The 27,295-nt window shown below is 41.6% G+C and overlaps 2 protein-coding genes and 1 long non-coding RNA gene across 4 annotated transcripts; 1 reads left to right on the forward strand and 2 right to left on the reverse strand.

The window, feature by feature from the left end:
• Window positions 1–459: 459 nt before the first annotated feature.
• vps11 (VPS11 core subunit of CORVET and HOPS complexes) lies at window positions 460–11,645 on the reverse strand. Its single transcript, XM_044042848.1, has 16 exons — window positions 11,439–11,645; window positions 10,629–10,777; window positions 10,409–10,544; window positions 10,157–10,320; window positions 9,723–9,970; window positions 8,888–9,089; window positions 8,648–8,799; window positions 8,262–8,448; window positions 7,450–7,593; window positions 3,691–3,888; window positions 3,428–3,589; window positions 3,007–3,140; window positions 2,554–2,756; window positions 2,276–2,447; window positions 1,952–2,174; window positions 460–1,024 (listed from the first exon to the last, which is right to left on the reverse strand). Exons 1-16 carry the CDS (start codon window positions 11,578–11,580, stop codon window positions 860–862), a joined length of 2,781 nt encoding a protein of 926 aa, XP_043898783.1. The 5' UTR covers window positions 11,581–11,645; the 3' UTR covers window positions 460–859.
• Window positions 11,646–12,145: 500 nt separating this feature from the next.
• On the reverse strand, window positions 12,146–14,660 carry LOC122779890. 2 transcript variants are annotated; one of them, XR_006361624.1, is made up of 3 exons: window positions 14,536–14,660; window positions 13,232–13,461; window positions 12,146–12,239 (listed from the first exon to the last, which is right to left on the reverse strand). It is a non-coding gene; the product is annotated as an uncharacterized LOC122779890 (long non-coding RNA). The 2 variants fall into 2 exon arrangements; XR_006361625.1 differs by lacking the exon at window positions 14,536–14,660 and adding an exon at window positions 14,224–14,382.
• Window positions 13,706–27,119, forward strand: hyou1 (hypoxia up-regulated 1). The gene is made up of 24 exons (XM_044042552.1): window positions 13,706–13,947; window positions 15,830–15,915; window positions 16,052–16,145; window positions 16,259–16,337; window positions 16,476–16,630; window positions 17,507–17,583; window positions 17,684–17,865; window positions 18,561–18,676; window positions 18,869–19,055; window positions 19,385–19,519; window positions 19,677–19,759; window positions 19,862–19,994; window positions 20,288–20,472; window positions 20,712–20,850; window positions 21,017–21,074; window positions 21,370–21,446; window positions 21,579–21,725; window positions 21,835–22,001; window positions 22,086–22,173; window positions 22,287–22,543; window positions 22,969–23,053; window positions 23,731–23,992; window positions 24,081–24,188; window positions 25,381–27,119. Exons 2-24 carry the CDS (start codon window positions 15,846–15,848, stop codon window positions 25,431–25,433), a joined length of 2,937 nt encoding a protein of 978 aa, XP_043898487.1. The 5' UTR covers window positions 13,706–13,947; window positions 15,830–15,845; the 3' UTR covers window positions 25,434–27,119.
• Window positions 27,120–27,295: the final 176 nt, after the last annotated feature.

The following is a 27,295-nucleotide window of genomic DNA, read 5'->3' on the forward strand; positions in this document are numbered from 1 at the left end:
AGTTTACAGTATGTGCCGTAATTGATGTATTTAGGTTTTGCAAAGATCGTGAAAAACCTCCCAGGATGTGAGAGGATATTGTGCTTGTGCTACTTGAGGACTCATGTCCAGGTAGTGTCTACAAAAAGTCTTATTATATGTAGTCTTATTCGCTCCTGAAAGGATTTCCTTTTACATTGTCTATTGTTTCTTCTGCCTTAAGGGACAGTGAAAGAAAAATGGAAGAGATGGTTCTGTTGTGAACCACACCCAGGTTACCTATAACCAGCACACCATCAAATACTGGTGATTTGACAAACAGCACGAGCAACATCTGTCCACCTTTAAAGAGCAGCCACAGTTAATCGTTACTTGTGACAAACATCATGCACGTGTAATTTGATCTGATAATCGGTGTCATCATACAACACAGAAGAAGGCCATCACAAATCCTGAACAAATAAAGAGAAAAACAGATACTGCCTTTGTGTAAAGTTTAAATTTTTTAAATTAGACTGACAGCAATCGAATGACTTTATTCGCAGCAGATGATTTATCCATAACTTTATGTCGAGTGCATGATCACATGACAACAAGCAAAACACCAAAGCAACATTCTCCAGGTAGTGCTGCAGCATAGTTTTAAGACTCCTTATTACACGTTTTAAAATTAAAGTACATTTAGACATTCTCCAGGGAGTCACGACTCTTGACTACAAACCCGGTCATGCCTCACAGCTCCACAGCAGGTGCTAAAAGCAGGCAAAACGCATTTGCTGCTAAATAAAATGACACACCACGCAGCGAAGGATGAGGACAGAGCCGGAAACGCCATTCCCACTCCGGTCGGATTCAGTAATCACGGGGGGGGAAGAGGTGTCTAGCTGTTCCTCTTGGTGTGGATGAGGAGGTCCTTCTGCAGGTTCACTTCAAGACCCCCGACTGTTTTATTTCCAGGCAGGTCAGTGACCAGAGTCAGTTTGTTAAACACGCCTCGACCAAAGTAGTCGGCCACCACGGAGAAACCGTCGTTGGAGCTGCGTAACTGGAAACCACAGAAAGTACAAAACACATTTGACATACTGTATAGCATCAAGGGAAAGATGAAGTGAAGAACATCAGGGCAAGAGCAACACCAGAAAATAATGGCTCTCTAGGGAGCGTCGAAGCATCGAATGCTTGTATCGCACATATATGTTAGTTACGGAGGTCTACTTACATATATTAACTTTTTTTTTATGGTTAAAAACCTACTAGTTGTCAAAATATCTCCTCACTGACACTCGTCAGCCGTGCTGTTTCAGACCAAAACCACACCTCCAGAACGTGGACTGTGTTGTGATTGGCCAGCCAACGAGAGCTTTCCCACTGTCCTGTGATTGGCCAGGTACCTGGAAGTGACGTAATAGATAGGCCAGCTCTCAGATACACAGCTCCCCCTCTGGTACGGTGGATGCTCTGCATCTCAGCAGCTACAACGAGAGTAGTTCTTCTTCTTCTGCGGTTGAATGTACGCAACCGGATGTGCCCGGACTAGTGCTTGCACCAGGAGGCGCTACGGTGGTGAGAGGAGTGGTGAGGTATACTGATGACAACATCAACATACGGAAGTGCCGATCTGAAGAGCCCAGGAAAACAATGAAACCCTATTTTCTCAGTAGTGGCTGAACTGTTTGTTCTGTTTGTTTCATAAATGAGGTAATGACGCAGATACACACACAAACACAGCGTTAATTGGAGCTTCTGGCCTATGTCGCCTTTAAACTAGAGCTGCAACTAACGTTGTCATTTTCATAATCAATTAATCTGTCGATTATTTTCTCAATTAATCGTTTGGTCCACAAAATATCAGAAAACCTTACAAAATGTTGATCGGTGTTAAACCGATTAACCGATTCTCAAAATAGTCGTCGTTCATCGTTTCAGCTCCAGTTTAAACTTCTTTCTCTACTCACAGTGGGATTATAGTTACCTGTCTGTTGAAGTGGTCGTGCAGGTCTCGTTTCTGGTCCTGCGCACGCAGCATGTCCATGACCTTCCTGTTGTCTGGCGTGCACGTCGGACATTCGGCCTCACTCTCTGCATAGCTTTCGAAGCAGTGCTGGTGGAAGGAGTGGCTGCACAGGAAATGAACCGAGGGTAGCTCCAGGGGACTGTTGCACATGTTGCACTTTGTCTTCTGGAAGATTTTGGCGCTGTGTGGGAAGATTTGGTCAAAGCGGTTACACTCAATCTGTGATATGATTTTTACAGACCTGTAGCTCTTCCACACAGACCCGTTCTTGGAGTAACCAACCTTGTTTTGAGCTCCTGGATCTCGGAGCGGAGGTGAGCCGTGTCCTCGCGGTACTGGCGGATTTTGCGTTCGTCGTCCTCTATCTGTTGACTCTCCCTCTGCAGCTTGTTAATGAGGTAGTCCTTGATGACGGAGAGCGTGGCCGTCGAGTTGTGTGCCAGTGTTTGCACCACTGTGGCAAAAAGAACATGTATTTTCAATCTTCAACTTCAATTCTAATATGACACAGAGAATGAAAACCCTGCACCGAGAATGAAGTCAAATGTTCTCCAGCTCACCGAGTAATGGGGGCATCAGGTTGTTTTGGTCGATATGATGTAGAACCTCACTGATGTAAGCCTTGCAGTCCTCTTCTTTTCTGGCAAAGTATCCCAGCGCCTGCTCCCACAGACAGCCCTCCTGGTCCCCATAGCGTTTGCAGGCCTCGACCACTTTTCCATACTCCTCATTCTGCATGTGGTAGTGCATAATCTGCTGATACCTGCACACAGACACACATAGTAGTAGTTTTGTCTTCCTTCCATTTAAACTTCAGATTACATGGTTAACGTGACTCTTGGATCTCTGTGTTCATCTGGTCAATTTAAAACCTACCTATTAGTTCAGTTTATTCAGATTATGGTAGATTTGAACGTGTGCTCAATTCAGTTTATAACGAAACAAATAAAGTTGTCTCGCTGCCAAAATGTCACGCTTTGAGCTACTCGATGTTGCAGTATGCCATCACTTACAGTTTGCCCTTCTCATAAAGGTAGAGAACGCCTTCTTTGAAGTTGTGCATCTGGCAGAGGACCAGGGCCTTGTCAAACACGGTGTTGTCACTCCTCAGCAGTGACACCGCTTCTCCCTGCAGGACCTTCTTCCTCTGTTGCAAAAGTCAAACAAATTCATCAACTGTTCATGTAAAAATTGTGCAAAGATATGAGTGTGTGTAAGATGAATGAAACCATGGTGACTGTGGATATTAGGAAAAACACTCATTGTTTAAAAGGGGCTATATGCAAATAAAATATGAAAAGCCAAAATGGGTACCGCACTCATCTAAGTTATTGTATGACTTCATACAATACATTACAACCACATTTCAAAAAACCTTGAACTATCTCTTTCATTTACAAGGATGAGTCTCGAGTTTGCAGCTTTCAAACTGACCTCTGGAGCCTGTTCGTGGGCCCAGTCTTGCAGCCGGAGCTCCAGCAGCGTGTCATACACTCCCTGAGGAGAACGGGGATCCACCTCAATCATGTGCTCCAGGAAGGCTTTCAGCTCCCGAGGGTTGTTTGCAAAGATTGGGATGAACTCCTCGGAGTTCGCCTTAAAACCCCCCCCAAAAAAATCAACAAACACTTACATGAATGATTATTAGGTTGTTAAATGTACACACAGAAAGAGGAAAAACATCACCACAAATGTACCTTATTGATCCGCCTCCTTTCCTCGCTCTCTTTGTCACCACCGTCTCCGCTTGATTGGTAGTTGGTGCACAGGCCCTTCAGGAGCAACGTGGTGCCCTCAGGGACATGGTGCATCAGTGTCTTGCCGTAATGCTTCATGGTGCTCTCAGCTTGTTCAAAAGGCAGACGTCCAATGTAGCGCAGTCCTTCCTGGTAGTTCTGGGTGTTGGGAGGGGACGACATAGTGAGATGACCGAGTGACGACGAAGCCATTTCCGCTTCTTAGATTGGTAACACAAAGCTTATATTTGTATAGTATTAAAACAGGGTGTGGACCTACAAGTGTTTTTAACAGCTTAATTTTATGTGTTAATCGGTTTACACTGCATTGAGTCAGAGCCTCAGCGAAAGGTACACAAACTAGAGTGTGGAGAGATAAGATCTCACCTGCCACACACACGTGGATACAGGTGCTTGGACGGTAATAAAAAGTGCAAAGATGCAACAGCGTAACAGCACACATGCAAATGAGCATGTAAAGGAAAATGCTGTACAAAAACCTACAACAATGCAACGCAGCAGGAAATATAAACTAATTAAGTGCTAACAGTGAAGCTATTCATGAATCAGGAGGTGTTGACAGTGGGATAAATTGCTCCAATCCATTCTGCACGGTGCCCTTTAAAATCTAGAGGCTGTGTATGTAAAGGCTGAAGAGGAGGCACAGACGAAATGTAAAGTGTCCAGGATAAAACGAAATAGAACTGGAAATGCTACAGCTCACTGGATCATAACGCATCAAGGAAAACTGCATTGCTGTAGGAGCAGGTTCAGCAAAATGTAATGTTGGTTTCAAGTTTTATGGGTAGACATGAAAAAAAGCTGATGGCAACAATCTGAAAAGGTCACTTTGCTCTTTTCTCTGCACTTTTGAGTCAGTCCCTTACTTTTACTAGATTTATACACGTCGGTCCTCAAAATATACAACAAATATCCAGATGTCCGTGCGGTCAGAAAAGTGTTTCATGCAGAACATGATGATCTTTTTGACAACCTGGCAATAAAAAGGTAATCACGTCATCAGTTTATCCTGTTAGACATTTGTGTGAAGAGTCATATTTGGCCTGATGAATTCTCAAGGCAAAATAAAAAAAGAACTGGGTAATATTGACAAAAATGTCAGTAAAAATGTCTATAGCAGTTGAGCGAGTGAATAAGAGTGAGTTAGTACTTAAATGATGTATCTGACTTCAATTTACCGTCCCATCTCTAAGCTTCACCTTTATTTCTGAAAAAGCGGTTCTGTCACAGCTGACTACCTTTCTGGCCACCCACAATATTCTAGAACCTGTCTGTCTTGAAGACATCAAAAGTTGGATGGCCAACAACTTCCTCCAGCTGAATAGTGACAAGACAGAAATCATAATTTTTGGTCCTCCCAAGGCAAGATGCACTGTAGAGCAAAACCTAGGTCATCTCACCCCATCTGTCAAATCCCATGCCAGGAACCTGGGGGTCATCCTTGATTCTGAACTCTGCCTTGACAAATAGATCAGCACTGTTGTCAAAAATAGTTTTTACCAGCTCAGAATGATCTCCCGCCTCAAATCCTTCCTATCTCATAATGACCTTGAGAATCCACGCCTTTATTACAGCACAGCTGGATTGCTGCAACTCCCTTTACCTTGGCCTCCCCAATCCTCACTCAGACGCCTGCAGTTGGTCCAAAATTCAGCTGCGCGCCTTCTAACTGGCACCAGGAGGCGTGAGCACATCATAGCCTCCTTACACTGGCTCCCAGTTCATTTTAGGGTCCAGTTTCAAGTTTTACTATTTGTTTTTAAGGCACTTAATGGGCTGGCCCCAGCATACATCACCAACCTTGTCCAGCTTCACTCTACCCAAAAGGTACTCCTACATGTGCCCCGCTCACGGCTCAAACAGCGGGGTGACAGAGCCTTTGCTGTTGCTGCTCCACGTCTGTGGAACCAGCTCCCCCTGGATATTAGATCCGCCCCATCCATTTCTGCCTTCAAATCCAGGCTAAAAACCCACCTGTACTACCTGGCCTTTCTTGTTCCCTTATCCTGTATTGCTTTTCTCCATATTTTCTGTGTTGTGTGCCCTGTCTTAAATGTTACTTATTTCACTATTCATGTTTTATTTAATGATGACTATTGGTCAAATGTTTTTTGTATTACTTTGTATTATTGCGTCTTTTTAGTCTTTCACTGTACAGCACATTGGTCAGCTTATGCTGTGTGTGCTTTATAAATTAAATTTACTTACTTACTTACTAATTTAATCCTAGGAAGATTCATTATTTACCACATTTATGTCACAAAACAAAAACCATCTCACGTCATTTCTCTTTTTAGTCACATGTCTCACGAAAAGTATGCGTTTTTGCTCTAGTGAATAGCTATAGACATTTTTATCAATATAACCCAGTTCTTTTTTATTTTGCCTTTGTACCAGCAAAGCTGAGGGGAGTGACCTTGTGTTTGGATCATCTGTCCATCTCTCACAGGTGCCCAGAGGCACCAATGTTCAGAATTTCACTGTGACCTTTGACCGCTCGTGAGCTATACATTGAGAATTCATCAGACCAAATATGACTCTTCACACAAATGTCTAACAGGATACACTGATGACGTGATTACCTTTTATTGCCAGGTTGTCAAAATATCATCATGTTCCGCATGAGACACTTTTCTGACCGCATGGACATCTGGATATTTGTTGTGTATTCTGAGGACCAACATGTATAAATCTGTGAAGTAAGGGACTGACTCAAAAGTGCAAAGAAATAAGCAAAGTCAGCTTTTTTTCATGTCTACCCATAAAACTTAAAACCAACATTACATTTCTCTGAACCTGCTTCTACAGCAATGCAATTAAAAACTGATCTGTAGTTGATGGTTTGTAATCCAGTTAGCTGTTATTGCCTGTTTAACGCCAAAGCATTTCTAGTTGTTTTTTAATCCTGGGCACTTTACTTAATTTAATTTTAAAGAGCATCATGCAGACTGGCTTGGAGCAATTTATCCCATCTCACATCATTTCTCTATTTAGTCACATGTCTCACGAAAAGCATGCGTTTTTGCTTTTTTTGAACCTTAAAGCCCACATAGACCGGAAGCTCCAATTAACACTGCGTTTGTGTGTGTATCTGTGTCATTACCCTAAAGTTTCAGAACAAACAGTTCAGCCACTGCTGAGAAAATAGTGTCGTATTGTTTTCCTGGGCTCTGCGAAGTGGATCGGCAGTTCCTTAATTTGATGTCGTCATCAAAAATCCTCACCACTCCTCTCACCACCGTAGCGCCTCCTGGTGCAGGCACTAGTCCGGGCACATCCGGTTGCGTACATTCAACCGCAGAAGAAGAAGAACTACTCTAGTTGTAGCTGCTGAGATGCAGAGCATCCACCGTGCCAGAAGGGGGAGCTGTGTATCTGAGAGCTGGCCTATCTATTTCGTCACTTCCAGGTACCTGGCCAATCACAGGACAGTGGGAAAGCTCTCCTTGGCTGGCCAGAGTATTTGATTATGAATTTTGATTTACTTTTGTTCCTTTTTAATTTTATTGATTTATTTGAATTTGCCCATGGACACTTAACGCCTGATTTTTTTTCCTCCCTCAAGCCTGAATAAAACTTTATGTCCATATTTTCACTCTGCCTCTGATTTTTCCTGGCCAAACCCACACCCACTCGATAGCGCACCCTTGGCTACCATCACACATACGTGCTTCTTGTTTTCTTTTTCTTTTTTTTTACCTTAAGGTCTTCCAGCTGGATCTTCAGGTACCATTCGTGGTGCATGTGTTTCTCAGCCAGGAAGACGGCGTAATTGTGGTAGCCAGCCTGCCTGAGAACCTTGATGGCGATCTCAACATCAAAGTGCACTTCACTTTCACTACTCTGTTGAAATACAGCAGAAGAATACAGTGAGGTCACCTCATAATAAATCGTTGCTTATTCATTTGCCATTAAAAAGCAACAAAATGATACAGAAATATATGGTCCTCCCTATTTGTGAGACACAATCGCGCCAAAGATTGATATATACACACATATATATATATATATATATATATATACATATATATATATACATATACATATATATATATATATACACATATACACACACATACATACATATATATACATACGTACATATATACACACATATATATATACATACATACATACATACATACATATATATACATATATACATATATACACATACATATATACACATATACATATACATATATACATATACACATATATATATCGACTTGTAACAAATTTGACTCAACAGCATCACTACTTCATGACTCCACTTGTCATGGAACTGAGGAATAATATAATGTGAACAGGAGGAAACGAGTTTGGGAAAAGGATAATGGTGGGTCATGTTTAGGGGTATTCTGTTGTTTTTCAGTAAGACGGTGACATGTTCACCATGATTTTCTAGTAATATACCGTATATCGATGTATCGTGATATTATCATTAACATCGTCCATATATTGCGTGGTTTTTGCACCATTTTCTGCGTTCACAGACACCAGACACGCACCTTAATAAACTCCTCCAGCTTGGAGCTGTCCTTCAGTTTAGTGTAACAGTTGAGGAGCAGTGTAGTATGGTCAGCATTAGCCAGCGACTGCCTGTGCAAGGCTTGCAGATATGCCGTCAGATTGTGGATCCTCTGCGCGTCCAGGAATTTCCTAATCACATATGATGGCTCCAATTTTCCAATGGTGCTGTGAGAAAACACAGCGATGTTTTTAACAGCGTTTTTTATCAATTTGAAGCCTGGTTGGCAGTTCATCCTTCACAAGCTGGGCGGTTAAGTGCATCTGTAAAATGTCTACATTTATGGTGGAGATTAGTCCAACACAGTCTAATCTATGAAAACAACAACACCCACAGCAGCTGGAAAATGTTTAGTGGTGCAGTTACCGAATGTACTGCTGTATGGCACCATCGTGGTCCCCTTTAAGGTAGAGGTGGTCACCATACTGCCTGAAGATCTCCGACAGTCCGTCACTGTCCAGGTGCTGGCTCTTAGCCAGGTTTATGGCCATCACAAATAGGTTCTTTTTAAAGAGCATCTTTAAAACAGAAACAAGGTGGAAACAAGCTTGAGGAAAAAGGGATTCAACTTTATTTATAACATTATTAAAAGGCCTCTGGACTCACCTCAAGTTTGGTCTGCGTGTCTTTCTCTTGCAGAATGAACATTTTTCCATCTCGGGTCAGGATGTAGAAGGAGCCCCACTCGGCCACAACATCAACGACATCATCAAAAGAGGCACTGTAGGCAATGAACTTGTTGTCCAGGTCATAGATGGTGAGAAGCTGTTTGTCAGATGGAGAGCTCTCTCTGCTACCAAACCCACTCCTGAGCAAAAACAATAGTCACAGGAAAGGAAGCATGTGTTACTTAAGTCATCTTTAGTCACAGCTGCAATGACTTCACTTGCATTTGGATAACTTCACACAAACAGACGTCCAGGCCATCCTGTCTATGTGCAGCTCACTGGCACAAACTTTAAGGAACAGTTCCGTTTTTGTGTGGTCGTAGGAGGTACTGACGCATAAGTAGCACAGAATGACTGCAGTAGCAGTTGACCAGCAGCTCCCTTGTCCCTGCAAGACTGTCTATGGACTTTGAATGAGTGCTTTACAAACTTAAGTTTTCAGTTGAAAAAGGCTGCATCAGAGCAAGATAAAGCAGAAAGCTTTATCTTGCGTCATTTGCTTCCGGACATGCCCACTGACAGTGAACCTGCCATTCTTGTGCTGCATGGAGCATGCAGGGTGCACACCCAGTGCAGGAAGTGCCATATAGAACCACAAGTTAGTAAACCTCAAATATCACATGGTGGCTAAGAGACTAAAATGAGGCTGCATATGCTTTTATATAACTTTAAACAAAAAAATCAGCTCAAAAAAAACAGTCAACGAACTCACTCAATCACCCTTTCACCACAACAATCAATACGCCAAAATATTTATTCAATATCGTCCTTACTTGTTGGGTGACTTTGCATCCCTGATGAGTAAAAAAAGATATCCACGGTGCCAGTGGGCAAAAAGCTTGTGTCCATCAAAGGCAAAGCAGGGACCTCGCTCATCAGGCTGATACAAGTAGACGCACTCATCACCAGCGACAATAAACTGGGAATCCTGGGAGGGATCTGCCAGGGAAGAGCAGCGCAGTGCACAGCCGTGTGTATCCAGCTCTACTTTAGGGTACTCTTTGATGGACAGCGTGTAGCACTGAGCAAGGTGAGACAAGAAGGGAGATGACAAGAGGTCAGAATGGAGTCTGTAAATTCTGTTTCAAACTTACAATAATAAACAGATAGACTGAGCTGAAAGTAGAGCTCTCGGGAAGCTGCAAGAAGCTAAGTAGGTTCTCCAAGTTCTAGTGCAGCCTAATATCCTGAGAGTGACCAGACTTACATGGACCTTCTCCAGAGTGGCTACAAACAGATGTGTGACCTTTGCCATTTGGCGGAAGGCGAGGCCAGTGACTGGGCTGCTTCCCTCATGCAGAGTCAAAGTTTTACTGTGACGATCCCTGGTGATGTCACCTTTGGTCAGAACCACACTGCCATCTGTGAAGCCTATCGGGAAAAAACACAACAGCCATTATAATGTGAGAAGAGGAGAAAAATGGATGCGACTAGGACAGAACTTTTCTTTGTGTCTTACCAATTGCCATGAAGTTGAGATTCTCGTGCACACTGAGGCAAGACACTTCAGTAGGTTTGTTACCGGGAATTGCAGGAAAAATCCTTGTGCAGGGAGGATTTCCACTGTCTCTTTTATCAAGGTTCCAGACTTTTACCTGAGAAATGCAAACACTTTACATTAAATCACTGGTGCAGTACAGCTCTAACATTTGAGCCTCTCTGCAAAACTGCAAACTTACTAAAGGATTTATTCCTTGTTCATCCTGCCCCACTGTCACAAGGATGCTATGCTGCTTCAGCTGGTAAAGGTGTGTAACACGCAACTTATAAGCCTGGAAAAACGTCAGCTGCAGGGAGCGTGTCATGAGCCAGATCTTGCCATCCATATGTAACGTCAAGAATGTTAAGGACAATCATACAGAGCTGTTGCAAGAGATGCAGTAAGCCGGGCAAGCAAATGTTTACAAACGCTATGCAGGCACAACTGGAATCAACCCCAAATACCTGCACCAAGGAGGTTATGTATCTGCTGTGTTTGTTCGTCTGTGAGAAGCATAATTTCAGAAAGTTCTGCAGCCTCACTTAAGTCATTCTGAGGGGCTATTGACACTTGATATTATTTAACAACAGAAGTTACACACTGGAGCTTAATGTTGGCTTCCCAAGAGTCACTTTTGAAAAACTCAGCATGAAGACCATCCAAAAACGTCTCATATTAAACTGGGCCATTCTGTTCACCCGACTGAATAGCAGTGAGCTTTATAAGACAATGTTATTCAAGAGGAAAATGTTTGTTGTTGTCATCATTTGCCCAGCATTCTGTTGACTAATGACTCGACAGTATATGTGAAGCCATTTCCAAACGCGTGTGTTACAACATGTCTAGGTTAAACAGTTGAGTCTTTAACTCAGCGCTCCTGTGTGTTCTTAGCACGTACGTTATTTTTTTGACAGTAATAAACAACCAGTTTATCAAATGCAGCCTCAGCTGTCAAGTAAGCTAGCATAACATTAGCCGAGTTAGCTGCTCGGTGCTTTTAAAAGGATATCACCGAGGACAATGTGTCCGCGGCCGGAGTCGCAGGCCGAGATTCCGTTTGGAAGAACAAAGTTTTTCCCATTATCCACCGGGTCCTTGGCCGTGTCCTTGTCAAAAAATACGAATTTCCTCCACTGTAGGAAGGCTGCCATTGTGTTAGCGTTAGCCAAGTAGCTCGACAGGGCGTTGTCATGTGACACAAAAGTCACGTGAGCAAGTAGACTTCTTATTTTTTGCTGTTGATGCTCATTGGTCGATCCACACATAAGTTAAAATGGTATAATTTAATGATTTTTAAAGGTACGTCAACATTTTTGAAAAAGGTGTTCAAAAACTCTAATTTTAATACTTTTGTTAATAAATATTGCTGGTTGTATAATCACAATCATGGGCAAAACACTTAAGAATGTTTTTTAAAATAAAATACCAAAAATCCTAACTATATACTGAATACTGTATTTTGATACATTAGCTTACCCATTAGTTGAGCACAGCACACAGAACCTTTGTACTACTAGGATATATACATGCATACATATATATATGTATATATATATATATATATATACATATATCTTTTTTAATATTTATTATTTTTCTGTATCTTTATATACTTTTTTTAAATACTATTTCTTGTTTACTTTTTGCTGGTATTTTTGAGTGGACACTGGGCAGCAAAGTAAGAATTTCATTGTACAAGTCAACGTGTTTCTTTACTGTGCATATGACAATAAACACTTTGAATCTTGAATCTTGAACCGAACCCTTCCCCTCGATGGCGGTTTACATGGCTCATCCACTGTGGCACCCCCTAGAGAGGGAGAAGCAGAAAGCAACCCCCAAAAAAGTGTTGTACGATAACAACTTTGAGAAACTATTGAGCTAACAAGAAGCTAACAGTGAGAGTCAGCAGCTAACATTCATGGGTTAAACAACCTAGCTTCTACAAAGAATAGCTAACATTAAATGTGTTACTAGAAGAAACATTAGACAATGTAAAAGGAAATCCTTCCAGGAGTAAATAAGACTGCATATAATAATAAAAAAACGTTTTTTAGACACTACCTGGACAAGTGACTACAATATCCACTTAGATCCTGAGAAGCGTTTCACTATCTCTGCAAAAACTAATCTCACCTGGGCCATACATTACAGTAAATAAATGGACAAGTACTCTACAACACTGTCACATCTACTTAACAGAGCAAATTTACCAAGTAAAAAGGTCCAGTGTAGGGTTGAACGATTTCAATAAATATCCAATTGTGATTATTTTGAGTTGCGATTGTGGTATAATTTGCGATATCAAAGGGAAGGGTTTTTACATCATTCTTCAAATGAAAAAATTAGTGAAATCTAATGGTGAGTCTGCAGATTGTAACAAAGGAACGACCCTCTCTTCTCACCCATCCATTTGCCAAGTGCATACGGAAGATACTGTGTGTAGTGTGCCATTGTTTGTGTAATAAGCCCCACTAGAATACATGAAAGTAGTACTCTGGCTGGTTTGTCAGTTCGGGCTGCCGTAGAATCATTTAAGCCCAAAATGGAGGCCTCTGTAAAGCAAGACCCTTTCCTTAATTTCTTGCAAGGCTACAAAAACCAAACTATTACTTCAAAACAGTTATCAGTTATGCTATCATACTAATTCAGTAAATCCTCCTAAATGTTACACACTAAAGACTACAATAATGTGACAGTGAAATGTTACATCATCTCTAGACAAAGCGAGTGAATGCACAACTAAACCCACTAACCCATTCAGCTCATTTTAAACAGGCACATGTTTTACTGAGACTTTACCTGGAAATGTCGTCATTCCAATCAACGCCCACTCTCTTGACGTGGACCAATTGGGTGAAGCCAGAAAAGGTTTTCCGACGCCACTCACCTCACGTGGACCAATCGCAGAGCAGTGCGTGGAGCGAGGTGGGCAGGCTCTGGGACGCTGGGTCAGTGTTTGCTGTTGCAGCCTGGTTGCGGCGCGCTCGTAAAAAATTCCACAGTGAATTACCGGAAGCAAACGACGACTCCTTTTAAAATAAAAGCACAAACGGCGGAGTATTTTTTTTATTTACAGCAATTGCCTGAGACTGTATGATAGGTTATTTCTCACTAGTGTTTATATGTGACATTAAGTAGTATTTTATCGGTCGGACTTTTTTTTTTTCACTTTCAATGCCTGCTATTTCAGCACTTCTTAGCGGCGCCCCGTTCCACTAGGTGTTTTATTATGAGGTGTAAACCGGATGCAGTATGTTTGGTTATAGTTCGCTTGATGTCAATTTCTTTCTCTACCGGCAGCAGCTCGAGTGGATCCAATGAGGTGACGCCGCGTTCCGGGCCCGACTGCTGAGAGCGAGCCGGCGGCGATAAGGGGGAAGTAAAAAAAACTACCACAGCGTGAAAACAAAGAGGCTGTGAATCAAAGGCAAACACAGGAACAGTAATCCGCGAGTCCGTACGGTCCTGCTGTTTGCCCCGTCACTCTTTGGTCTGTCTGTGCCGCCTGAGGGTAGGTGAGTTCCGGCTTCCTTAGCACTGTATCAGTCATGCTTTCTTATTATTTGCGGCATTGACAGTGCAGTGTGCTAGCTAGCAGTAACTGTCAACTTCTCCCAGTGCAGTGTGTGTGTGTTCTACCGGCATTTAAGTGCTGCTAGCTTCGTGTGTGTGGAAACCTCTCATTGATGCTGCTCCTTCCCCCCGTTTATGGAGGAACGGAGTTGTTACTAGTGAACATTGAGCCGCTAAGCAGTGCTTGGTTTTTACCTAATAGCACAGCAGTAACTCACCCTGTGAGTAGCCCACTTCAATCCTTGGATGTCTAGAACACGCTCGGTTTAAATCGTGGTTTGACTTAAGCGTCAGTGTTACATCCATGCGTCACTGCCTGGAAGTTTCTATGCAAACTCCTCTCTTCCTGAACTTGAGACACTTACAGTGTTGGTCGCATTTTAAGATCTGGCCCCAGTTTGCTTCTGCACTCATGTTGAGAATCGTGTACATTGAGCGCACTAGCATAATTGTACATACTTATTCATCTGTAAGTCAGCAGCAAGAGCTTGACATCGGTTAATGCCACGTGTTTAGAAAAATGTCCTCACCTGTGTGGCTGGGATCAGGTGCATTCGATGCTCTTGCTAATGACATGGCGACACTTGGCAAAAGTTTATCACAGTAGATCCGTGAGGAAACCACGAGGACCCAAATGTTAAGTGACTGGACTGTTTTTTCAGCAGACTGGAGTAAGATGATGACGATGCTGCTGCTGTGGTTAATATGCTCAGCAACCAGTCACTTGATAATAATACTCGGTATTTTTATGGAACTGACCCGAATTATGTTGCTACCACAGAGTTACAATCAGGTGTCAAATGTCGGTACCTGAATGCCTGGTGGGTCTAAATAATACTTTGTATAAATGTGTATTTATTGTTCACAATGTAAAGGTGAGACTGCTAATTGTAGGTAGGGTTGCAACAATTACTCCATTACTAAATTAATCGTCAACTATTTTTTATTTTTTTCCTCCAATAATTAAAACAGGCTTTCTGGCTCTTTTTTTTCCAGCTTCTTAAATGTGAACATTTTCTGGTTTCTTTGCTCAATATAACAAGTAAAGTAATTGGACTGAATGATTTAGGTTTGTGGACAAACCAAAGACATTCAAGAACATCATCACTTTCAATATTTTCTGACATTTTATGGACCAAACGAGTGTTCGATTAATCAAGAAAATAATCGACAGACTCACGCCCACCACTACCCCTATGCCCATGCAGATCAGGGAACTAAGGTGCTGTAGAAACATGGTGGCGCAAGATAGCAGCTTCAGAAAAGTACATGCCTAAAGTACATGTAAAAAGTTTATTTCATTTAGTGTACTTAATTGCACTTTTTATATTACATTTTTGTTATTATAGAGATATTAAAAAAATGTACTATGCAACGTACTGTGCAAGTGTGTGTCTGCAGGTGGGTGATCATTTTGCACTTCCCACCACAATAGTGAGAAAAGCCATCAGTGCAGAGCAGATGGATTACAAGTAATAAGTAATGTAATTCAGCAGGAAGTGTCTCACCAATCTACATAGAAAAAACATTTAAAAAATGACCTGAATTAATTCAAAATGATGATGCTTCTCAATATCAATCAGTTCTAACCAATAATGAAAATTCTAAATTGTATATTTTTCTCCATAGTGTGCAATCAGTCAACTCAACTCGGCATGCACTACACAGAATTTGCACCCTGAACCAAACAATACACAACACAAACGCTGTAATTTGAGACTCATGTTTCGTAGCACAGCTAATAATGGCAGTATTTTAAAAAAGTAACTTGTTGAAACCCAATAAGAGAGATGTTTTATGACGTTTGTATAAATTTTTCTTTAGGTTTACGCAGCCCATCATGGGGGTGAGGAAGCTCCCTCTGGTCGCTCTCTTCTGCCTTGTTTTGGCAATGTTGCCCTCTTACACAGGTAAAAACAACCCATCAACATACACCATGCACATACAATTCTACCTGGTGATAGTGGCGACTCGTTTGAACACGTGCGTATTTACTATTATGACATAGTCTCACTCGCTTCATGTAACGTGTGTTTGTGTTTGCAGTGTCTGTAGCTGTAATGTCGGTGGACCTGGGCAGTGAATGGATGAAAGTGGCGATAGTAAAACCTGGCGTGCCAATGGAGATTGTTCTCAACAAGTGAGTATAACTCCTAATGGCACAGTGTGTGTGTACTTTCCAGGTACAGAGGGGAATGCCAAAGAAAAACAAAAATGTTGTTGTTCACTGTGTTTATTGTCTTTGTTTTTAAGGGAGTCACGGAGGAAAACACCCATAGCTGTATGTCTAAAAGAAAATGAAAGACTCTTTGGAGACAATGCACTTGGAGTGGTATGAAACTCTTGAATGCACAAAATGCAAATAAAATAAAATAAAAAATAAAAGTTGACACTCTTATCATCATTTATGAATAGAGATCTGTTCCTTGTATGCTATTTATGTGCATGTCATGTGCTGTGTACATTTCAGTCCGTGAAGAACCCCAAAACCGTTTATCGACACCTCCAAAGCCTGCTGGGCAAAAAGCATGAGAACCTACAGGTGGCGCTCTACCAGAAACGCTTTCCCGAGCACCAGCTACAGAAAGACCCAGTCAGAGGCACGACTTACTTTAAAAACTCAGAGTGAGTCTTCGTGTGTTCCCTGCCGCACATTCATCATATCATCATACAAGACATGCATCCATGAGTTTCTTTTACCCATGCATTTATAAATGCAGACTCACGAGTACGGAGATATTCAGCAGAGCAGTGTCTGTCTGTCATACATGACTGTAGTCGCTGTCTGATATGGCCGACTCTGCTAGAGTTGCTGATTTTGCTGAATCAAAAGAGATGTGATGTCCCAGTTGTTCTTTAATTTATGCTTTGTACAAACAATGCATAAAAAAACAAAATTTACTTTACAAAATTTGAGGTAACACTTGTTACCAAAAGTTTCACCACAGATGTAAAATATCTCAGTGATTAACAGACGTGTCCATTAAAAACATTTAAAACGATCTGCTGGTGCCTGTGTTGTACTCAGGTTGTGTGATATTAGCAGACTCCATTCCTGTGCAAAATGCCAACAACTTGCATGCAACTCACTGATTTTAACCTGAGACATTAACAGTGGAGCACATAACGTCACATTCTTTGGATTTTATTCAAAGTCAATCTACAGGCCATTGTAGCCAACTGCAGAGGTTACTGAAGGTCTCGTTTTCACCGTTATGATCTGTTCTTTGACTGGCATTGAAAACAATCCTTGCATGATAAATCTTCTGATTAGCCCCGTTCAACCTGAATGAGCGGTGTTTCAGTTGATGTCTCCGCCGTGCATGTGTGAGTCGGCCTAAAATAGATTGCATGTGTTCCTCTCCTGTATCAGGCTGTGCTGTGCCACAGTTTGGGTATTTTGATGAGATGCTTTTCATTACTGTCCATCCAGAGTGTTTCCTAATAACATGATTAATGATGTACACACCGACACACATTCTTTTTTTTCCCCCCCATTAGAGAGATACAGTTCTCCCCAGAGGAGCTCCTCGGAATGGTGCTCAATTATTCTTGTGGCCTTGCTCAAGATTTTGCAGGTCAGTTGGCTCAAGGAAGCGGACGTATCATTGTATGACATTTCTGAATTTCAAATTTTTAATTTAACTTTAATTTTTTAATCCTAATCTCGATTTTCAGAACAACCAATCAAAGATGCAGTGATCACCGTCCCGGCCTTTTTCAATCAGGCCGAGCGCAGGGCAGTCTTGCAGGCTGCACAGATGGCAGGTCTAAAGGTCCTTCAGCTCATCAATGACAACACAGCCGTGGCCTTGAACTACGGGGTCTTTAGGAGGAAAGATATAAATAACACAGCTAAGGTGCACATTCAGCGTTTCTCTTCAGTGCATGTCTAAGATTCAGTCTGGTGATCATTGTGTTTCTTGCGTTATTGTGTTATTCTATTCTATAGTCAACAAATCTCATATAAATTCATCCTTGTTTTTTTGTTTTATTTGAAATCGACTAATCACAGCCATAAATGGTCAACGTGAAGATCAAGAGCACATGCTTTTACATCTGTGTTTAAAAAACCTATAGTAAGAGTGTAAGAGTAAAAAATACACTATGAACACATAGTACACAGTAGGGCAGCAACTAATGATTCTTTTTTAGTATGTAGTAATCTGATTAATCGAGTATTCCTTTGTCCATAAAATGTAGGAAAATGTTGAAAAATGCCAATCAGTGTTAACCAAACCTGGAAATAATGATGTTCTCTAATGTCTTTTCAGTTTTAATGATTTTTTTTGTCAAATGGAGCAAAAAAAAAACCCAGAAAATATTCACATTTAGGAGGCTGGAAAAATGAGAACGCTTGTATTAATTGTTAAAAAAACAAAACAAACAAAAAAATCCCTCTGAAACCGATTATCTAAATATTTGACGATTGATTTAGTCATCAATTAACAATCAAATAATCGCTGCAGCCCTTCTCTGTATATTGTAATCCAGTCCCATTAACACCAAAATAATGCCCTCACTTTGACCGACTGTCTGATCTTGCTTCTTTCAGAATGTGATGTTTTATGACATGGGCTCAGGCAGCACCACAGCCACCATTGTCACCTATCAGACGGTCAAAACCAAGGATTCTGGCACCCAGCCCCAGCTACAGATCCGAGGTGTCGGGTAAGTCTGCTACTCACATATGTGGCAGCATCTGCATTAATATGATTTTGTTTACTTTGCTTTATTCACACCTGGAATCCACAATACTCTGGGGTTTTTAAGGACAGAATTGAGTGAAATCTACAAATTTAAGTTCCTACGATTGTTGATGTTTGTCCATAAAGGCAAAGCTCTCCTTGTTTCTGGCTTTAGGTTTGACCGTGGGTTGGGTGGATTTGAAATGGACCTGCGTCTCCGGGACCATCTGGCCAAACTGTTTAATGCCCAGAAGAAGAGCAAGAAAGACGTGATGGAGAATCACAGGGCCATGGCTAAACTCCTCAAGGAAGCCCAGAGGCTCAAGACTGTCCTCAGTGCAAATATGGAGTTCATGGCTCAGGTGAGTCTGTCTCTAATTCTGACGTGAATGCAGTAATTAAGTTTATAATGGGGGTGTAGTAAGGCCAGATGGAATCAAGCGATGCATTCGTGCGCACAGTGCATTTTGTGTGTCCAATGAAGCTAAACATGTTAAAACACAAGCTGCTTTCAGACATGCACTGAAGTGAAGACATTGGCATACTGTAGATAAGGAAATGTTACTTATTTGTGGTGTAAATGGCGGTTGACTTCTTTCCTGCTGCCAGTGAAGGCATTTACTTTTGTTCCTTCCAGTGAGTCGTGTGTGATTAAAACAAAAGAGTCATAAACTAGTGTTTTTTTTTCCAGGTGGAAGGTTTGATGGATGACATTGACTTCAAATCGAAGGTGACCAGGTCTGACTTTGAGGAGCTGTGTTCTGATCTTTTTGAAAGAGTGCCTCGTCCTGTGCAGGATGCGCTCGCTGTTGCAGAGATGAACCTGGTTAGTAATCTAATTGCTTTTTCCTGTTAAGTCTTTATCAATATCAGCCTGCTCATGTGTTCAAGGCATCACCTAGCTACGACACCGTGTTAGTGCTGTATGATGGAAGTCTGTCCTGTTTCCTGTGAGCTTGAGTTCTTGATACTTGTGTCAACAGGATGAAATAGAGCAGGTGATTTTAGTCGGCGGTGCCACCCGCGTCCCCAAAGTTCAGGAAGTGCTGCTCAAAGCTGTCGGGAAGTACGTGTAAAACCACACACACTGCACTGCTTTTCATTTAAATAACTTTTCATTTCAAAAACCGCTGCTACAGGTGTGATTGTGTGTATTCCTTCCTCGCAGAGAAGAGCTGGGGAAGAACATTAATGCTGATGAAGCTGCAGCCATGGGCGCTGTGTACCAGGCTGCTGCTCTCAGCAAGGCCTTCAAGGTCAAACCTTTCATTGTCCGAGATGCGGCTGTCTTCCCCATTCAGGTCAGTGCAGCTCATTCACAAGGCCGCTGATTGCAGACAAGTTGCCAGAAAAAAACAATTGTTTGACTATATTATTGTTTACCTGCCATACTTTGTTGCATACCCCCCTCTACTTTTTATGGGATTTTCCCCTCCTCAACTAAAAATAAAGTAAAGCCAAGTCACCTGCATTTGTTCCTTTAGATCGGTGTCATTTTTGCTCACACCCAAGTAGGGAAACTCACGGTCATCTGTTTATTATAGTGTTCCAAACCTCTAACCGGCATAAACATAAAATGATTTGACTCCATCAGGTGGAGTTCACCCGTGAGATGGAGGAGGACGGGGTCAAATCGTTGAAGCACAACAAACGTATCCTCTTCCAGAGGATGGCACCCTACCCCCAGCGCAAGGTCATAACATTCAACCGCTACAGTGATGACTTTTCTTTCTACATCAACTACGGCGACCTCAGCTTCCTGAGTCAGGAGGATCTCAGGTTTGATATGCACATGCTTTAGCACTTTTTTTTTACTTCCTGTAGCTCTTGAAGAACAGTTTTTCAGAACTGTTTCAGGCCTGATTTGTAGTAAAATGTCAAAGGAAACAAAATAAATTTAATTTATTTGAGGGAAATGTACTGTACTGTGGTGGCTTCTAAAGAAGGTTACATTCGTTTTCATTTGTGTCAGAGCTGTTCTCAACTGACCTTGTTGTTGTTGTCGTCATGTTCTGCAGTGTGTTTGGCTCTCCGAACCTGACCACGGTCAAACTGTCTGGAGTGGGCAGCAGCTTTCAGAAACATGTGGACGCCGAGTCCAAGGGCATCAAAGCGCATTTCAACATGGATGAAAGTGGTGTACTCCTGCTGGACCGGGTCAGTTCCGCCATTCTGTTGGTTCAATGACAGTTATTTTCTTATTTGGCCATTTTCTAATCCAAGCCCACTTATAGTATGGTTCATGTCACATGCCAATTATATAAAACTAATATAAAACTAATATCTAACACTGTTGATGCTAAATTGTAACTGTGTTTTACAGGTGGAGTCTGTCTTTGAAACAGTTGTGGAGGAGAAGGAGGAGGAATCAACTTTAACGAGTAGGTTTTTGCAAACGCATTTGGCTGTCGTTCCCCCAAAAACGTAGTTGTTGATGCAGCATTTTTGTTGATGCAGCATTTAAACCGAGGTTGTTTTGGTGGAACATACTGCAGATTACTGACTGACTGAAGTGAATGTTGATATAGTGCAACACCATGCTGCTGCTTCCTCTTAACCATATACACATTTCCCTGTGCACTGCTTCATTAGAACTTCAAATTCAGCCAGGAGGCATCAGATCACTTGTTGACGGAGCCAACGCTTTATCTTATCTTATTTGATCTTGTCTTTCAGAACTGGGTAACACAATTTCCACCTTGTTTGGAGGAGGATCCTCAGAACCAGCGCCAAATGTGACTGAACCTGTGCAGGTAAATGCAGCTTTAATCTTATTTTGGACTACTATGTAGACAAGTGACTTCAGAAACTGATTGTACATGCAAAAGAGTCGGGTGGTGTTGCCTCCTTATGCCTGACTTTGTTCCCTGATGCGACTCGCCTAGGACGAGGAGGAAGTGCCTCCAGAGTCGGGAAAGGACGACAAGAGCGAGGCCGATAAGGAGAAGCAGGGCGAGGAGGAGAAAACTGAAAAGACTGAAGAGAAAAGCAAGGAGCAGACGGATGAAGCAGACGCCAAGACTGATGCCAAAGTAAGCGATCCGGCACAAACCCGTCTCTGAGAAACTTTGTACAGGATTTAAGAAAGACAAGCCTCGACAAACTTGGCACTGAAAGTAAATGCATCCTTTTAATTTAAAGGAGGAAAAGGATGGAGAGAAATCTGAAAACACCGAGCCGGAAAAGGATGCAGAGAAGACGGAAAAGCCTCAGAAAAAATCTAAGATTTCCGAAGACATCACAGTGGACCTGATCATCAACGACATCTTCAATCCCACTCCAGATGACATCTCTTCCTCTAAAAAGAAGTAAAGCAGCGACTTCCACTTTTTCACCATTTGTGTTATTTGCTTCCCGTCTCTGTCGGCTGAACACGTCTCTTATCTTTTCAGGCTGCAGGATTTGACAGACAGAGACTTGGCCAAGCACGAAAGAGAAAAGGCGCTCAACACCCTGGAAGCTTTCATCTTCGAGACGCAGGTAAGCAACAAATCCCTTCTCTCACTTTTCCCTTTTTTTTATCGCATGTAATATCAAGACTTTAGTCACCAAAGCTTCTACCAAAACTTAGTTTCACAAAATCACCCCCCCAGGACAAGCTGTACCAGGACGATTACCAGGTTGTGGTGTCGGAGGAGGAGAAGGAGAAGATCTCGGATACGCTGAGGGAGGCGTCGGAGTGGATGGACGAGGAGGGTTACACGGCCACCACCAAGCAGCTGAGAGAGAGGCTGTCTCAGCTGAGGAGCCTGTGCAAGGACATGTTCTTCAGGGTGGAGGAGCGGGCTAAGTGGCCGGAGCGCCTGGCCGCTCTGGAGAGCATGCTCAACACCTCCAGCTTCTTCCTGAGGTGAGTGTTTTTTAAAGGAAAGAGTGATGAAGCAAGAAATGTGAGGACTTTCTGTTGACTGAGTGCACGTGTTCATTCAGCTGGTTAAATCTGTAAATGCATCGTATTTCATGGTCAATTCAGCGTCCAATTAACAAAATTAATAGTAAGTCGGACTTTATTCAATAATTACTAACACCTGTACATCTGTAGGTTTGATGAGCTCTTATCGGGGGAAAAAATATAAATCACTGTAATAAAACGACTGAAAAATGTGAATCAGTTTTTGGAAATAGGATACAGATTTTAATTCTCAATTTAAATATTTTCCTTAGTCATTTGAGGAATGTTGGCTGTGCTACGGAGTGAGGAAAAACAGACTTGTAGAGAAATTTCTTCACAACCGATGTTGACGCAACTTGGGGTCGCTGTCGTTGTTTTTGAAGGAGTGCGAAGCTGATTCCAGAGGATGACCAGATCTTCACGGAAGTTGAGCTGAATATGTTGGAGAAAGTCATCAATGAAACAATGGTAGGTGGTGAAAGGGATAATGCACTTGGACACAGTGCATTACAGTACACACTTCTTGTTGTTTCCTTTGCATTACACCCAATTCCATTCTCGGAGAGACTCAATACACCTGCTGAGCATAACCTGTACAGCTTGTTGTTAATGGTTTGTTTGAGAAATCGACTCAACCATGTATTTGTAGGTTTGATAGATACCAAAAAGGACTGACAGGAATATTTAAAACAAACATAGTGGCATAATTTATTTCTGTTTTGAAAGTTTCAATTAATCCTTCAAAAATTCTGTAAAAGAAAATACTTGTTTCAAATGGCTGTAAAGTAAACAGTGGGAGTTAGTTCGCAGAGATGAGCTGTAGGTGGCGCCAAAGTCTGTGCCACCACAGAAGGATAATGAGGCACAATTTGATGACATAAACAAAGCTCCAATATCTGAAGAGGATTGTTGTGGTTTCCCATAAGTCCACAAACTGATGCTGATACAAGTGTTTAAATATGTAATAGTACAGAGTTCAACAATACTTTTAGACCTTTGCTTGAGGAACATGTTCTCTATTTGGACCGTCTGAGTGTTTATCTACTACCTCTGCTTTAGAGCCTCCAAAATGTCTCCGATACATCTGTATTTTTTCAAGTTCAAGCTGAAATAAACTTGACGACATTAACGTCTGTTTGCTCCAGACGTGGAAGAACGAGACAGTCGCTGTGCAGGGGAAACGCTCTCCCAAGGAGCGACCGGTTTTGCTGTCCAAGGACATCGAGTCCAAGCTGGCGCTGCTGGACCGGGAGGTCAACTACTTGCTCAACAAGGCCAAGTTTGCAAAGCCCAAGGTTAAACCTAAGCCTAAGAACAGCACGAGCTCCGAGAAGAGCGGCAAGACCAACGACACCAAAGAAGAGAAAGTCATTCCTCCCACTGAGGAGAGCACGGACGCCAAGAGCGGTGGGTCAAACTGAGACAAAGACACCCACATGAATGTTTTATCTATTTCACATAGAATTTTAAATAAATAATATTTTTTTTCATGCAGAAACTGCAGAAGAGGTGCACCCAGGCGAGGCCCCGCCCACTGATGAGAGCGCAGCAGACGCAGACGCCGACAGCCAATCACAGCCCACAGAAGAAACCACAACCACAGGTCGGTCTGCAAAACCTGTCCCTGATAATGGCGGAGAACTTTAGGGGTGTGGACAAAAACAAACAAACAGACATTGAATATGGTCCAGTACAACTACAAGCTCAGAAGACTTTAACTGCACTGAATAACACTCAGTCACACACACTCAACACAAGTGGGACATTATTATCATCATCATTATTATTATTATTATAATAATAATACTGCAGGACTCTTGCAGTTGGTTTCATACTTTCAATACATAATTGTCACTCGGTCCAGTCATAGCAAGACAAGTCCATGTCTTGGTAAGGGTTGTGTTTTTCTATTTAAGATTAAAAAAAATTGAACAAACTAAGTTAATTATTATTAGTGTATGAACTCTCTCTCGGTGTGCACATGGAAGAAGTATTTTTTTAATATAAAGAATTGGTGTTGTAAAGAATTAAAATGTGGTCATAGAAGGTGAAATCTGTTGCCTTTTTTTGCTGAATAAACCCATAATATCTTGAAACTGAAATGTGACAATGTGGTAAGTTTGTTTCTTGATTTGATTCCTGCTGTTAAAACTCAAGTTGACGCAGTAAAGCTGATTATTTTCTTACTGAGTTTTTTTCAGTGAGAAAACTCTCCAGATTTATTCCAATTTCAGTTGAGTGCTTTTTTAGTAAATGGCCGTAGGGAGAATTTAATAGAGTGGGATGTAAACAGGATATAGCAGAATATTGACATGAGCAAAGCTGGCGTAGTTGACAATGAACCAGACAAGCAGATCTAGTAATAACGTCTGTCCTGAGTGATTTGATTACAAGTGTTTTTTCCTTCACATTTGAAAGCAAATGCGTCCTCGAGACATCCTGTGACTCGCTGCAGTTTCAGAGTGAACTCAAAGCTTCATTTCATGTCTGTCATTCATTCATGTCACTCTCGACTTCAGCTGCATCTCTAAAGTCGGACATTTTGTCATCATGAACACGATTGTGGGTCTGTGTGTATGTACATACAGTACATGGGACGTGGGATGTGATCAGATCACACAGGACAGATGGTCCTTTACCTCCAACTGAGGCTTATTTTTAAATCTCCCGCTCATTCCAGGCTTGTTGTGTTGGTGTTGTACTCTGCACTTGTAGTTGTGGACTGTACAGTGGTAGCTGATGTGATGTCACATACTTTCAGTATTCACTTTTCCCCTCTGTCCTCATTTTTACAGGAGAAGCACAGGAGAAGGCCCAACCAGAGAAACACATAGAGGATGAATTATAACAGCTGGAAACTGGGGGGAAAATCACTATATTTATTGACGGTGTATAAATGTTCAACTTCAAGATCATGTTGTTTTTCCTAATTTTTTTTTGTGTCCCTTTTTTTTTTTTTGTTTGAACTAAATGGATGATTACTGGAGACCGCGCTCATCTCTTTATCTCCTTCATCTCCTCGGTCTTTTAATGGATTCTGTACAGTGGATTCTTTACAGTGTAAAATAAAAATGAAACCCGCGGTTTGTGCATCCTGTGATGATGCACAGTCCTGACAGAGCTCCCCCTCACGGCCCGTGAAATGCTCTCCTCCCTCTTTGTGCAGAAGAGATGTCGGAGGATGAGTGCGCGGCTGTAACACATTTCACTTCCTGTCCCTGTACTGTATCCCCCTCCATTTTTTTGCGAGGTTAGCATTTTGTCCTGTCCTTACCCTTCACCCACTCTTACAGGCAACTGATAAAGTGCACTCGTGTCCTTTTGGAAACTCTCTCTCTCTTTTATTCAACCCCCCCCCCCAAAAAAAAATATTTTGACATAAATTATTTGGAAATTTGTAGAAAACGGACATAGTGGACACAAAAAATTTTTCAACACTGTATTGTAAGTAGAGTAGAAGTGGTTAATTTCAACGGAAAGTGTCGTTAATCAGATTAATCATGGCTCGATTCAGTATCCTTGGACTATCTCCTGACACAATAACGGTAATGTTACAGTCAGTTTATGCCTTTTATAAACAAAAACTGAGCCTTTAATAACCCACCTGGGTTGATCCATCACAATTTCAAAAACGTTGCGCTCTAATTTTCTAGCCCACAACTTGACTCTGTTAAAATGCTGCTGCTGCTTTTGTTTAGATGTTTTACAAATCAATTATAGCTGCTATTCTCGATCCAGCTGACAACATTTGCATCATAGTTAGGGTTTACATATTGTGTCAGATTACGATTATGACCAGTATCATCCTGATCCTGTCAAGCAATTCCTGGTAAAGCCCTGGTAAATCTAAGTAATAATTGAGGAGGCAGCATTGTAGTAAAATATAAGAATTGTAATTACTCAGTGGGCTGTTTGTGTCTGCAAAATTAGACTGAATTCTACTCAAACATGTTAACTGGAGAAGTGGGAGCTCTCGACATTGTATCTATAAAGCGAACAGAAGGTAGAATTACCTGGTTTATAAAGAGAAATACTGACTTTTTTGCCCTTCATAAAGAAGTCACTTTCATTTATTTCACTTGAGCTTAACTGGTGGGGGTTGCGTAACCTTTTCTTTTTTTTCCACTAATTATTGACTGTGGTGTCTCAAAAATAATGAAATACAATGCAGAAATGCCAAATAAGAATGATGTAGAAATTTAAAATTCACTTGGACAAACCAAAATAAGTTTTCCTCATAATGCCCGTTCAAATTTCTTGATAATGTCTTTCAATGACAGCAAACTTCTTTCATTCAAATGTCACTGACAACCAAACTTGACAGAAAAGGTGACGTCTCATTTACAGCTCTTTACCTCAACACACTCTGCACTTCGGGATCTCGCACCAGACGTTGGCGCCACGTTCTCCATCAGAACGGGACGTGTGGGTGGAGTGAGTGCGTCCGTTGTTTGCAGCACTCTGTATTGTTGAAATGGAAGACACACGGTGTGTTTCTCAACTGTTCATAATAATAAAAGAAAACTGTTTTTAATTCGATTGCCTTTTTGTTTCGTATAATAACATAAATACTTGGCAACAGAACACATTGATACTGCTTTGGTTGTTGCCTGACCTCATTGTCAGGAGGCTTAGCAGATATAAAGTGACTAGTGTTGAGTCTTGATATTTAAGTGAAGTTGTTCTTTCCTTTTTTTCCTCATTTCGGCG

This window comes from Solea senegalensis, linkage group LG13 (assembly GCF_019176455.1).
Source record: "Solea senegalensis isolate Sse05_10M linkage group LG13, IFAPA_SoseM_1, whole genome shotgun sequence".
NCBI lineage: Eukaryota > Metazoa > Chordata > Actinopteri > Pleuronectiformes > Soleidae > Solea > Solea senegalensis.

Coding starts and splice junctions, on each gene's coding strand:
- hyou1 (XM_044042552.1), top strand. CDS start 15,846: ATGGGGGTGAGGAAGCTCCCTCTGGTCGCTCTCTTCTGCCTTGTTTTG. Junction 19,056..19,384: donor ATATGGAGTTCATGGCTCAG/GTGAGTCTGTCT, acceptor TTTTTTTTCCAG/GTGGAAGGTTTGATGGATGA. Junction 21,726..21,834: donor ACGCCAAGACTGATGCCAAA/GTAAGCGATCCG, acceptor TTTAATTTAAAG/GAGGAAAAGGATGGAGAGAA.
- vps11 (XM_044042848.1), bottom strand. CDS start 11,580: ATGGCAGCCTTCCTACAGTGGAGGAAATTCGTATTTTTTGACAAGGAC. Junction 8,449..8,647: donor GCCATACAGCAGTACATTCG/GTAACTGCACCA, acceptor GTTTTCTCACAG/CACCATTGGAAAATTGGAGC. Junction 1,025..1,951: donor ACGACCACTTCAACAGACAG/GTAACTATAATC, acceptor TGTGGTTTCCAG/TTACGCAGCTCCAACGACGG.